The sequence below is a fragment of the Pelophylax lessonae genome (assembly GCF_965119305.1).
Source record: "Pelophylax lessonae genome assembly, chromosome: 7".
NCBI classification, from domain to species: Eukaryota; Metazoa; Chordata; class Amphibia; order Anura; family Ranidae; genus Pelophylax; species Pelophylax lessonae.
Genome location: NC_138774.1, coordinates 176521402 through 176535003, shown reverse-complemented (window position 1 = coordinate 176535003; position 13602 = coordinate 176521402). Strand labels below are relative to the sequence as shown.

General features: G+C 44.7%; 1 protein-coding gene across 10 annotated transcripts in view; it reads left to right on the top strand.

Annotated features, from left to right (window-relative positions):
- DAB2IP (DAB2 interacting protein) overlaps positions 1-13602 on the top strand; it is a 695389-nt gene that overhangs the window by 667149 nt on the left and 14638 nt on the right. For all 10 annotated transcript variants that reach the window (XM_082263572.1, XM_082263570.1, XM_082263568.1 and 7 more), the window contains 2 exons: positions 4516-4718; positions 11411-11498. In XM_082263572.1, coding sequence (XP_082119698.1) covers positions 4516-4718; positions 11411-11498 — 291 coding nt within the window. The remainder of the gene's footprint in view (positions 1-4515; positions 4719-11410; positions 11499-13602) is intronic.

The following is a 13602-nucleotide window of genomic DNA, read 5'->3' as shown; positions in this document are numbered from 1 at the left end:
AATAAGCCCAAAAACTCCAAGGGGTCCACAGGAACCAGATGTCAAACGGACTCCGTATTTCTGAGTGGATCTCCTCAGTGTTGGGTATTCATGTGAAATATAAATTGAAAAACGCCATAGCGTAAAACCACAAAAAATTGAACAAACACCCCAGGTGATAGGAATGTCAGAAAAGTGCTATAGTAGTGATGGTAGAAGACATAGACACCTCCAATCCTGTGAAAATACTCCTTACCAGAGTAATAGAAAGTGTTGCAGAAAAAATATATAAGAGAAGAAGGCCTCCCCTGATAGGACTGCAGCTTACCAAAAGGGAAATAAAATGAGCATATAGATCCCAACCGTGTCACCGAAGAGGGCTGACATACATATGCCCTTACCAGCTCCAAATGATGTAAGGCAGAGAAACTCCAAATCCAACTAAGCACTTCCACTGAGGGCACAGCTCCAGATGCTATATGAGTGAACACTCCAGACCAGACGCTTCCAATGGGAACGCTGATATAGGCTCAGCATACAGATGTTATCAGCCGTAAATTGAAAGAGAGGTAGACCATAGTGTAAACCCACGGACAATTTATTAAAAAACAAAGGGCAAACACTTACAAACATGAAGATCAGAATAGCCAAAGGAGAGAGATATGGAGCCGCCGGCCGGACGGCTCTGCTCGCCCGTTCCTTCGTAGGACTGTAGCGTATAGGTGACGTCAGCACGCCGTGATCTGACGCGTTTCATCAAAGATGATGTTCTCAAATGTACGGGCGGCGTGCTGACGCCACCTATAAATAGCCAATGAAACCGCCAAATCAATAACCGGAAGTTCCCTTACCGCCATATTGAGTGTGGTGCTCCGGAACCGGAAGTGACTACACAGCCCGGAACCAGAGAGTAGTAGGTTTCAATCAGAGAATGGACAACGTATGACGAAATACCGGATATCCGGAAGCGCGAGTTATGCAAATTACCTAAACTGGTAAACAGTGAGTGTCATTAGACAATACCGTAAACCAGAAAAAGGAACATAACTAAATAAATATTGGAACGAATATTCCCTGGCTTTAATTTAAGATAAGCCATACAAATTTAGTCTAGTCATGAAGGACCAAATTGGCATCTTATTATTGCATCATTTTATTGTGTTTAGTCATGAGGGCTGCACTGATTTAGTGTTGCAGGGCTGTACTTGTTAATCATTTGGTGCGAGTCCATCACCAGAATTTCCCGCTTAATTGGTCCGGCGTGTGTGCGGCGTGTGGTCTGAGCACTGGCAGGCTAACCCCCCACCCCTTTAACCTCTGCACCAATGCTGGCAGCACTTATACGTCTATTTTCCAAAGACAACCCCTGGATGTAACGCTGAGCACGTGCACTCAACTTCTTTGGTCGACCATGGCGAGGCCTGTTTGGAGTGGAACCTGTCCTGTTAAACTGCTGTATGGTCTTGGCCACCATGCTGCAGCTCAGTTTCAGGGTCTTGGCAATCTTCTTATAGCCTAGGCCGTCTTTATGTAGAGCAAGCATTCTTTTTTTCAGATCCTCAGAGAGTTCTTTGCCATGAGGTGCTATATTGAACTTCCAGTGACCAATATGAGAGTGAGAGCAATAACCCCAAATTTAACAAACTTGCTCCTCATTTACACATGGGACCTTGTAACCCTAATGTGTCACATGACACCAGGGAGGGAAAATGGCTAATTGGGCCCAGTTATGACATGTTCACTTAGGGGTATACTCACTTTTGTTGCCAGCGGTTTAGACATTAATGGCTGTTTGTTGAGCTATTTTGAGGGGACAGCAAATTTTCACTGTTATACAAGCTGTATACTCAGTGGCGTAGCGTGGGTTGTCAGCGCCCGGGGCAAGGCAAGTAATTTGCGCCCCCTAACCTGCGGACTTTTAGCACTCCCTGAGTCTCTTCCTACAATTGTACTGACCAGCCCGATTCCTATACTGACCTACCTGTCCACTACGCTAACCTACCTGATTCCTATACTGGCCACTACACTGACCTCTATACTGACCTACCTGTCCACGACACTGACCCTTACACTAACCTACCTGATTCCTACCTGACCACTATACTACACTATCCACTACACTACACTACACTGACCACTACACTACACTGTCCACTACACTACACTACACTTCCCACTACACTACACTGCACTACACTGCCCACTGCACTACCCACTACACTACGATACACTGCCCACTACACTACAATACACTGCCCACTATACTACACTGCCCACTACACTACACTACGATACACTGCCCACTACACTACACTGCCCACTACACTACAATACACTGCCCACTACACTACACTGCCCACTACACTACACTGCCCACTGCACTACGATACACTGCCCACTGCCCACTACACTACGATACACTGCCCACTACACTACACTGTCCACTACACTGCCCTGCCCACTACACTGCACTGCCCACTACACTACACTACACTGTCCACTACACTGCCCACTACACGACACTGCCCACTGCACTACACTACACTGTCCACCACACTGCCCACTACACTACACTGCCCACTGCACTACCCTACACTACGATACACTGCCCACTACACTGCCCGGCCCACTACACTGCACTGCCCACTACACTTCCCACTACACTACATCATTGCCCACTGCACTACTTTATACATAGTGAGGGCTCTCCACTCCAGTCCAGGCTGCTCCCCACCTCACCTCTCACAACGGCTGGCTGAGTGTCACGACAACAGGGAAAGATAGATAGATGAATGATTACTGACTCTGTGACAGTGCCAGGCTGCTGATTCACTCGCTGAGCTGACTGAACTCTTCTGAACATGCGGTCGATTGTGAGGAGTGGCGGCACAGGCGGGGCTTGGCTTCCAACATTTCCACATGCGCTGCAGCGCCACTCCACCCTACGCCAATGGACAGGTGAGGCACAGTCCAGCTCTGCCCCCCCACCATTTTCATCCATAGAGCGCCCGCTGGACATCTCCCAGCATAAACATGGCGGCAACCGCAGACAGTGTGTGATACTGTGTCAGACAGAGTGACACTGCGGGAATGCGCCCCCCCCCCCCCCCAGATGTTGCGCCCGGTGCGGCCGGCCCCCCCTGCACCCCCCACGCTACGCCACTGTGTATACTCACTACTTTACATTGTAGCAAAGTGTCATTTCTTTAGTGTTGTCACATGAAAAGATATAATAAAATATTTATAAAAATGTGAGGGGTGTACTCACTTTTGTGAGATACTGTATGTCCTGCTTAAAGTGCAGCTCTGGAACCAGAAAGAGGTTGAAATATGTATATTATGTCAAAGCTGTCAGTACATACTTTTCTTGTATGATCTACCCAAAGCTCTCGAAAATATGGCATGCAAATAAGACTGTCTATTGGTCGCTATTTGCTTAGCCATACGCGCGTCCCCTATGTCAGCGCTCAGACCTGTTGATTGGTTGTTGGGACTAGAGTATAGGACTGTGGGTGAGAGATTATGGCCCTTTTTCACAGCAACCTGGGTGCAAAGTTTTCCTGGTGAAGGTAAATGCAAGCAGTTTGGTCATACATACATTGTTATATCCGGCAAAATTGAAATCCTTGTGTGCGTATGGTGCGAGAGCTACCTGTTTTTTTTATCAGCTCTTCTGTCCGTCTTTACGCCATTTCTCTTCATATATCCTTTTCCTCACAGAGACTTCTGAATTACACCAAGTAAGTGAGCGCCTTCACCTGTGTGTAAACTTTTAATTACAAAAAGTTACAAGTTTAAGTAAATGAGTGTTATTCAGTTCCACTTATTGGAATCATCACTGAGATTATATTTCCGTTATCTCCCTGGAATCTCTCTCATAAAACTCAATTGCTATGTGCCACTGCTCACATCCTTTCTCATTTTTCCTGCACTGCATTACTGTCATGATAAAGAAAGCTAATTTCATCCATTTGTGTTTATATCTGTTAATGCAAAAAATGTCCAAAGTGATAATACGACAAACCATGGATGATTTGATTTTCTTTTTTGCAACCATGGATTGCCCCATCAACAGTCAGTGCCGAGGGGAGAATCACTCCCACACTATTGTGTTCTGCCTGCAGGGAGCCTACCCTGCAGGCAGAACACAATGATTATGGTTAGTGGCTATAGCCAAAGGTAGTAATTGTATGCAAAAAATCAGACAGGCTGGTTATACTTAAGTCGATCGATGGATCGACTTCAGTACATGCAGCCTGTCCATACAAGGATCAAATATTGGTCGGTCCCTGCTGAACTGGCCGAGATTAGATCCATCTATGGTCGGCTTTAGTAGGTCTGAAAAGTTTTCTCCAAGGAGAGGGGAAATAGGTTTGTTTAGTGATCCCATATCTGTATGTAAAGTTATCGTTCTGTTTCAGTTGTCAATGTTCTCTTTTTCCCTCTGAAGTTTTAGGCCTCATTCTAATTTACTGATCGATTATACACTTTTTTGTTAAAGTTTGGAGAATAATTAATGCCCGTTTCTCCCGGCAGTACCAGCAGGAGATCATGGTCCTCCAAGACAAGCTGCGCCTTTCCAACAAGAAACTGGAGGAATATGAGAACCGCTGCAAAAGCCAAGATGAGCAGACACAGAAGATTCTACTGGAATACCAAGCACGGCTGGAGGAGAGTGAAGAGCGCTTGCGCCGACAGCAGGAGGACAAAGAGATGCAGATGAAGGGCATTATAAGCAGGTAGAACCATCAGAATCCTCCTTTGTGTCTAACAATGAATGTGACTCCAAAAACCTGCCAACTGCCCACCAGTGTACAACCACCTTTTACCTGCTGCCACTTGTTGTATGACTGATTATTCATCTTGGTAATAACATGCTAGACCCAATACTGTTCTTGCTTATTCAAGCAAGGTTCTGGAAGCTACGGTTGTATTAAAAGTTGCATACTAGTTTCAAATTTGTCACCTCACACACTTAATATTGGCTTTAGTGCCCTAGTGACAGCACACAACTTGTGAATGAAATGAGGCTGCCTCCATTAAAAAGGTGCTTCAACAAGTTCTCTTTAAGGATATCTAGGCTTTTGTGGTTTACCACAGGATCGTGGTCACACATTTTGTAGACAGTTTGAAAGGTGCAAGTATCTTCATGGGGTGGGGAGAATTGCTAAAAGGCATACCTTTTGAGACTATCAGAGGACAAACATCTTGGTTGTAGGCTTGTGGAGATGAAAGTCACTGCATTTGTCCTAGTAAAGTTTTTGTTTTTTTTCCTTTATGTATTTTTTTCTGACATGAAAAACTTTCTGTGCCCAGAACTCACACGCAAGGGTTCCTAACAAGAACCAGCATTTAACATGGAACCTGAAAAAATTATTTCTTTTCCATTTTGGATGGATTAGGGGAAGGGTTATTGCTGTGTTGCCATTGGGAAATTTTCCCTAACTTCCTGTTCTGGTAACATTTTGTCATATCCTGCCCACAAGGCATCATCAGGACAGAAAATAAGGGAAAGTGTCTACTACAGGGTCACACTAATAAAAACCTGGGCAAGTTTTAACCTTTCCCTTAACCCTTCCCACACAGAAAAAACATTTAAGCTAGACTTGTTGATTATCCTCTGTTCCTCTTAGTATGTCAGGACTCTTATTTTCTAAGTAGTATGACCAGTACCTGTGTGACTTTAAAACTTTCAGCTTTCATTGGAGAGATGAAGCACTACTATCATGTCTGTGAGTATCCAGAGTAAGGAAGAGGTCTATCCTGCTGTACACCTAAATGGTGAAGATTGGCATAGACTGGAGAATTCAGGATCCAGTCAGTCCAGCCTAATAACCAGAAAGCATTTTTCTTTTTACAATACCGGACTTTACTGAAAAAGTATAAAAATAATACAAGTGTAAAGAAAAATTAAGCAAAAAACATTTGGCATGGTGAATGCCATGCTGATATACAGAGTAGACAAGCGCGAGATGGGCAAACATAAAGCAGCATAGACAACCAATTAGTCATGAGCAGTTAGGGGGGAGAGGGGTGGGAGAAAGGAAGGTTCCATCAGAGTAATATCTAATGACTTTGAGCCCAAAATACTAAAAAGAAATATTACACAGTGTTACCTAAACAGTAACCACACTAGTTGGATGTCCAGGGAAGCCTCGCTTTGTCATATTTACATGGATATCCTCTGCTCATGTAAGTTAGCTTATACATAGGAAGCAAAGCATCTACCATGGCTTTGCAGGGTGCCACCATAGGAGACAGTGGAAGCCCACTTCAGCAAGATCTCCTTTTTAGCATAAGACAGGAGGTAAGAGATCAACAACTTCAAAAGATGTGACTGCTGTGCGCAGGGCCGCTGATAGGGCAGTACAACCGGCCCTGTTGTACCGGGCCCAGCCCTATTAGCTACACAAGGGGGCCCGGGCAGCAGTCCAGTTATTTTCTCCATGATAAAAAAAAAAAGGATTTTGCAAACACTTTTACTGGGATGGCATGTGGGGGGTATAAATAAATTTTCCTGGGCCCCATTAAGCCAATAGAGGGGCTCAAGAGGTTAATGCAGTAGAAGGACTTTTTTCTTATTTTCGGGCGCATGCGTACAAAGCGCCGTAGCCCAGTGCTGATTTGCTGCCATATAGTTCCGGTGAGCCGGCGCCACTGCCCACTGTGTTCCCTGGCGGAGGGATATTACTTTGCTCTGCTCAGCTCGCGCCTCCCGTTCTCAGCCTCAGGTGCTGAGACTAGTGTGAGACTGTGAGTGAGATGACAAGCGGCTCAGCAGGTGACCGAGGAGCAGGAGAACAACGTGGCTGCATTGGACACAGTGAGTGCACAATAAAGTATGGAGTCCTCACTGTGTCCTATGATCTTCAACATGAAAATCACACAGGCTGCCCAGTCAGCACATGTCCTGTCAGTGTGTCACATGACTGTTAAGTGCTGACTTTGTTAACTTATGGCTGTACTGAGTGTTACAGACTGTAACACAGTACAGCTATAATAAAGTCAGCACCCCCAGCAGCCAAGTGACACACTGAGAGGGCATGTGCTGCATGTGTGATTTTCATGCTGAAGATTATAAAACACAATGGGATGCTACTTTAAACTTGCTGAGCTCTGTGTTTTTACTCCCCCCCCCCCCCAAACAATCCCCTTTAACTGCTTCCTGCTCAGCGATGTACAGGTGACGTAAGGGGGTCCCTCCCGCCAACACCTTTACCGGGTTCTCCTAAGCGATGGGGGAACCTGTTAATAAGGCGACCAGCAGCATTCGCTTGCTGGGACACAGTGAGAGGAACTGATGTTCCTCCCACGGTGTGACGTCAGAAAACGGAAGCAATGAGGATTTTATTATTTCTGGTTTCTGTTTCATGTAACCAAGCCATTACCGGCTTGAACAAGCATCTGATCAAACCGCTCCTGGTTTGATTGGATGCTTTGGAGGCCAGAGGAAAGATTTGGGGTCTAACAGAGCCCAGACCTCTCCATAACCTGTCATGGCCCATGCTATCACAAGGGATGTTGTTCATCCCTTCTGATAGCAATAAAAGAGATAAAAAAGAAATGTAAAGATACAGTGTGAAAAAAAAAAAAGAAAGTTAAATAAAATAAAATGTAAAACTTTTTGTTAAAGCTCCCGTTCCCCTGTGCTCATGCGCAATTGCGAACGCAAACGTTAGTCCCGCACGTATATGTAAATGGTGACAAACCTGCATTTTGTTTTAAGGTGGGGCCAGGGGTGGGTCGAGGGTGGAGTTGAAGGGGGCCCCGTCAGGTAGGTTGTACGGGGCCCCATCATTTCTAACAGCAGCCCTGGCTGTGCGTCACCATGAAGTCCTAGCAATGCTAAATCGAGCGAGACAGGTAATGTTAGTTGTAAATGAAGAGTAATCAACTCAAAACCTCAGACCAATAAGTAGTGAGCTTAGGACATTTCCAAAGCATAAGCAAAAAAGGATCCCGTGTGTCCGAAAGTGGGGACAAGAAGAGTCCTTCCCCAGTTACAGTATCTCACAAAAGTGAGCACACCCCTCACATTTTTGTAAATATTTCATTATACCTTTTCATGTAACAACACTGAAGAAATTACACTTCGCTACAATGTAAAAGTAGGGAGTGTACAGCTTTTATAACAGTGTAAATTTGCTGTCCCCTCAAAATAACTCAACACAGCCATTAATGTCTAAACTGCTGGCAACAAAGTCAAAATCTCCAACTTGGGCCCAAAGTGTCAATATTTTGTGTGGCCACCATTATTTTCCAGCACTGCCTTAACCCTCTTGGGCATGGAGTTCACCAGAGCTTCACAGGTTGCCACTGGAGTCCACTTGCACACCTCCATGATGACATCACGGAGCTGATGGATGTTAGAGACCTTGCACTCCTCCACCTTCCATTTGAGGATGCCCCACATATGCTCAATAGGGTTTAGGTCTGGAGAGCTGCTTGGCCAGTCCATCACATTTACCCTCAGATTCTTTAGCAAGGAAGTGGTCGTCTTGGAGGTGTGTTTGGGGTCGTTATGTTGGAATACTGCCCTACTGCCCTGCTGCCCTGTCTCCGAAGGGAGGGGATCATGCTCTGCTTCAGTATGTCACAGTACACGTTGGCTATCATGTTTCCCTCAATGAACTGTAGCTCCCCAGTGCAGGCAGCACTCATGCAGCCCCAGACCATGACACTCCCACCACCATGCTTGACTGTAGGCAAAACACACTTGTGTTTGTACTCCTCACCTGGTTGCCGCCACACATGCTTGACACCATCTGAACCAAATAAGTTTATCTTGGTCTCATCAGACTACAGGACATGGTTCCAGTAATCCATGTCCTTAGTCTGCTTGTCTTCAGCAAACTGTTTGCAGGCTTTCCTGTGCATCATCTTTAGAAGAGGCTTCCTTCTGGGATGACAGTCGTGCAGAGCAATTTGATGCAGTGTAAGCGTAGGGTCTGAGCACTGACAGGCTGACCCCCCCCACCCCTTTTAACCTCTGCAGCAATGCTGGCAGCACTCATACGTCTATTTCCCAAAGACAAGCTCTACATAGGACGCTGAGCACATGCACTCAACTTCCTTGGTCGACCATGGCGAGGCCTGTTCTGAGTGGAACCTGTCCTGTTAAACCGCTGTATGGTCTTGGCCACTGTGCTGCAGCTCAGTTTAAGGGTCTTGACATTCTTCTTATAGCCTAGGGCCATCTTTATGTAGAGCAACGATTCTTTTTTTCAGATCCTCAGAGAGTTCTTTGCCATGCAGTGCCATGTTGAACTTCCAGTGACCAGTAAGAGGGTGAGAGCGATAATGCCAAATTTAACACACCTGCTCCCATTCACACCTGAGATCTTGTACAGTAACACTAACGAGTCACATGACACCAGGGAGGGAAAATGGCTAATTGGGCCCAGATGGAACATTTTCACTTAGAGGCGTACTTACTTTTGTTGCCAGCGGTTTAGACAATGGCTGTGTGTTGAGTTATTTTGAGGGAACAGCAAATTTACACTGTTACAAGCTGTACACTCACTACTACATTGTAGCAAAGTGTCATTTCTTCAGTGTTGTCACATGAAAAGATATAAAAATATTTACAAAAATGTGAGGTGTACTCACTTTTGTGAGATATTGTACATCCGAGAAAGCCACAATGGAGAGTATATTAGACCCAATCCAGAAACCTAACCTTTATAAGTTTGTCTCTGGAGGAGATGACCAGCTTGGGACCCTGATCCAGGCAGTCCTCCCAGTCCTCTTTATCCAGAGAGGGAATATCCTCCTTCCAAATTTCCCACAAATTCTCTAAGGGGAGTTAACACACATTATCAGCACACCATACAGGGGGGACAAAGGTTGTTTAAGGTCTCCCTGGGCCAACAGCTCATCAATAGGATTAGCCTGGAGGATGGGTGGTTGTGCAAATTGTACCTTGACCGCGTGCCGCAGAGGAAAGTACCAACAAAAACATCTCCTGTGGCAAATGGAACCAATGCGAAAGCTGAGTGAAGGATATCAAGAAGACATGATATCAGCCAAAGTCTTGACACCATATCTTGCCCACAATTGAGGGTCAGGAATAGAACGAAAATGAGAGAGAGTAGGATTCCCTCAAGAGGTTGAGTCGGGAAAATATGACTAGTCTTCAGGAACTGGCGCCGAGCCATCATCCAAACTCTCAGCGTGGCCTGGGTTGGATCAGGCACTGTATCATAGAAAGCAAAATGAGACCAAATTCATGAGCTCTCATCTAGAAAGAGCAATTTTAGGTTACACTAGTGCTTGGGCGCCTTATAGGGTTTGGCCCATCTAGTTTAAAATTATTCTTCTAATTCATGACACTTAAGAACATTGCCCCATATGTATTTCCTATAGAGACACATTGAAATAGTCTTCTATAGCTTTGACATAAATGGAAAGCAGTGAAAAGCTTGTTTGCCAGTCTTTTTCCATCCCCCAGCCAGGATATTTATGACACATGGTCTGAGGTTATTTCATCTCTAATTTTGTGTGTGGTTTGCAGCAATGTTATTCTGCTGCTCTGTTCAAGGCACTTGATTATATTTGCAGGAGGTCAATCCATCATATTTTACCAGATGTCTCCCTAATCTAAATCAGATTTTCAGCCCACAGGAGTGTGGAATAGACATACAGGGTATTACAAAGGTTTAAGTGCAAAACTACTTTTTTCTCCCAGTCTGTATCAAACCCCTTAACTAATAATGCACAATAACATGGCACTGCAGACTGGGCTTGAAATACAACAGATCACGCAGCTGTCAGAGATTTTGAACCAAAACACGAGCATCATCTTAATAGGCCAGATATTGATTGGCACTTGTGAGGCACCAGAGATTGCAGAGCAACTTGCAATGACCCAGCGTCCTAGAACTGTCACAGCAAGAGAACTGATGATGTCTCATAGACCTGACGTTTCGTTTATAGGTCACATTGTTTACATAGATAAAATGATGTGCAGAACTACTACAGCTGTAGGTTATACATTCACAAAACCCATAGCAACCCAACCACATGCTGCTGAAAAAGGATTTATAATTGTTAGGCTATATATCATCCCCCCCCCCCCCCCCAAAAAAAAAAAAAAAAAACTGATCCTGTCAATACACACTAAAAACAGAGTTTAGTTGCACACATTTGCAAATATATATTAAGTACTAATGGGGGGGGGGGGGGGGGCAGGTAGTAAAAGTGAGGTGGAAGCAGGGATTAGTTACAATAAAAAGGGACCTGCGCCAGAGACCCTGGGGGTGGTAAGAAATTATTGTGGCATATTACACAGCTCAGAAAACACTGCCCTAATATAGAGCCAGTTCTTTCTAAATTCTCTGATTAACCAGGTTTCTTCTAGCTGTTCTTAGCATTTTTTTGCATTGTAGTAAAGCAGAAAATGTAGATTTAATGTGTGGTTTGTTTGGTACAGGTTGATGTCTGTGGAGGAGGAGCTGAAGAAAGACCACGCAGAGATGCAGGCAGCTGTGGACTCCAAACAGAAGATTATTGATGCACAGGTATGGATATGTTCTGATACAATAAGGCCCTGGGCAATTCTAGGAGGTAGAGAATAGAATCAGCTTGCCGTCTGTTATGGACACAGTGTCACTGCCTCCGGATGGCACTTTATACTTATTAGGCAAAAATATATTAATTCAGCAAAATGTTATTTAATTTCACAGGGAAAAGAGCAGACGGTGCCACTTATATATTTCCCTGAACAGCCACTTAACTGATAGCACATCGGGCCTTCAGACATCCCACATCTCATCCAGCAAAAATGAGGCCAGCTTCACTAATAACTATGAAATTATGAAGATGCCTTATCAATGTTTCTTGTCCTGAGTTAATTACAATTCATAATCAGAATTTGTAATCCCACAGAAGTTGGCTCTGCCTTCCCATCATTTCCTGACTGCATTTAGATTTTATTAAGCAGCTTTGTAATTCTTAGAATGTTCTCAATGTTCATATCTGTAATTATTACAAGGGAACATCCCCACCAGAAAGCAGCATTCCTCTTTGAAATCTTTGGCAGGATACATACACATCCATTTGTTCTTGTTGCTGTTCATTTCTCAGCACTGTAACTTACCTGGCACCACAGTTCTCAAATAGGACATTGTATCCAGTATCCTATTTCCGCCACCATATATCTATTCTAAGGCTGGCCATCCATGATCCAATTTTCTTACAATTTTCTGTCCAATTTTCTTGAAATTTACCTTCAAGTATGTAGTACAAAGGCCTGCCTAATTGGATACAAGTGAAAATGTTGTTTAGCTTTGACCTCATATTATGTGGTTTGTGGTAAATCCATCAGAAAATTGTACATGTATGGCCAGCCTAAGTTTATCTAAGCCCTTTCATTCAGGTTGAGAACAGATAACCAGCACCACTAATTTTGTAAATACATTTTCTCTTTCCTAATCACACATCACAGGAAACAGGAGACTTAATTCTTAGACAAGTAGGTTTCTTGGAGTTGCTTACCAAGTATGCACACAACTCAGGAGGGATTATGGTTCACTCTTCTTTACAGATCTTCTATAAATCCTTAAGGTTTCTTGGCAACTCAAGAGTTTTAGCTCCCACCATACATTTTCTAAAGGATTAATGTATGGCGACAGGCTAGCCCACTTCATGACCTTAATGTGCTTCTTCTTGAGCCACTCCTTTGTTGCCTTAGCGGTATATTTTGGGTCATTGTCATGCTGGAAACCCATCTTCAGTGTTCTGGCTAAAGGAAGAAGATTCTCATCCAAGATTTTACAATGCATGGCCCCCATCCATTGGCCCCTAAATGCGGCAAATTTGGCCTGTACCTTTAGCAGAGAAACAGCCCCAAAGCATAATGCTTCTACCTCCATGCTTGACTGCAAGGATGGCGTTCTTAGGGATCATAGTCAGCATTTTTTCCTCCAAACACGGCAAGTTGAGTTAATGCCAAAGAGCTCAATTTTAGTCTCTTCTGACCACAGCAGTTTCTCCCAATCCTTCTCTGAATCATTTAGCTGTTCATTGGCAAACTTCAGATGGGCCTGTACATGTGCCTTCTTGAGGAGGGGGAGCTTGCGGGTACTGCAGGATTTTTAATCCATGGTGGCGTATTGTGTTATCAATGGTTTGTTTAGTAACTGTAGTTAGGGCCGGACTGGCCTACCAGAATACCAGGAAATTTCCCCGTAGGCCAGCACGACTGCATGCCCTGGGGCTGCTTTAAAAAGGGAGCAGCGCCTGTAAAAAATATGTCTGCGGCAGGGTCCGAGGCGACATGTCAACTGCACATGCACTGCCGCCGCTCAGAAAAGCCTGTACACGCTCACCCATTCTCAGGGCAGGCGGGCGGCATGTGCAGTGAAGTAATGGCGCCGGGCAGCACCATTTTTAAATGTAAGGCAGCAGTGGTGTTCCGTCCAGTGGTTTTCTAGCAGTCCGGAATTACTCACTGCTTTGCGCTGTTTGCGTATTGGCTGTAGCGGAAGGAAAAAGTCAGTCATTCCTAGGGGGAGTGTGGAGGATCGAGACTCCTAGGATATTGGCTGACCATCATCCACAGGATTTCATCCCTGTTTGGCAACAGCTTGTTCTGACTGGTAAAACAGGGGTCAGAACATGAGG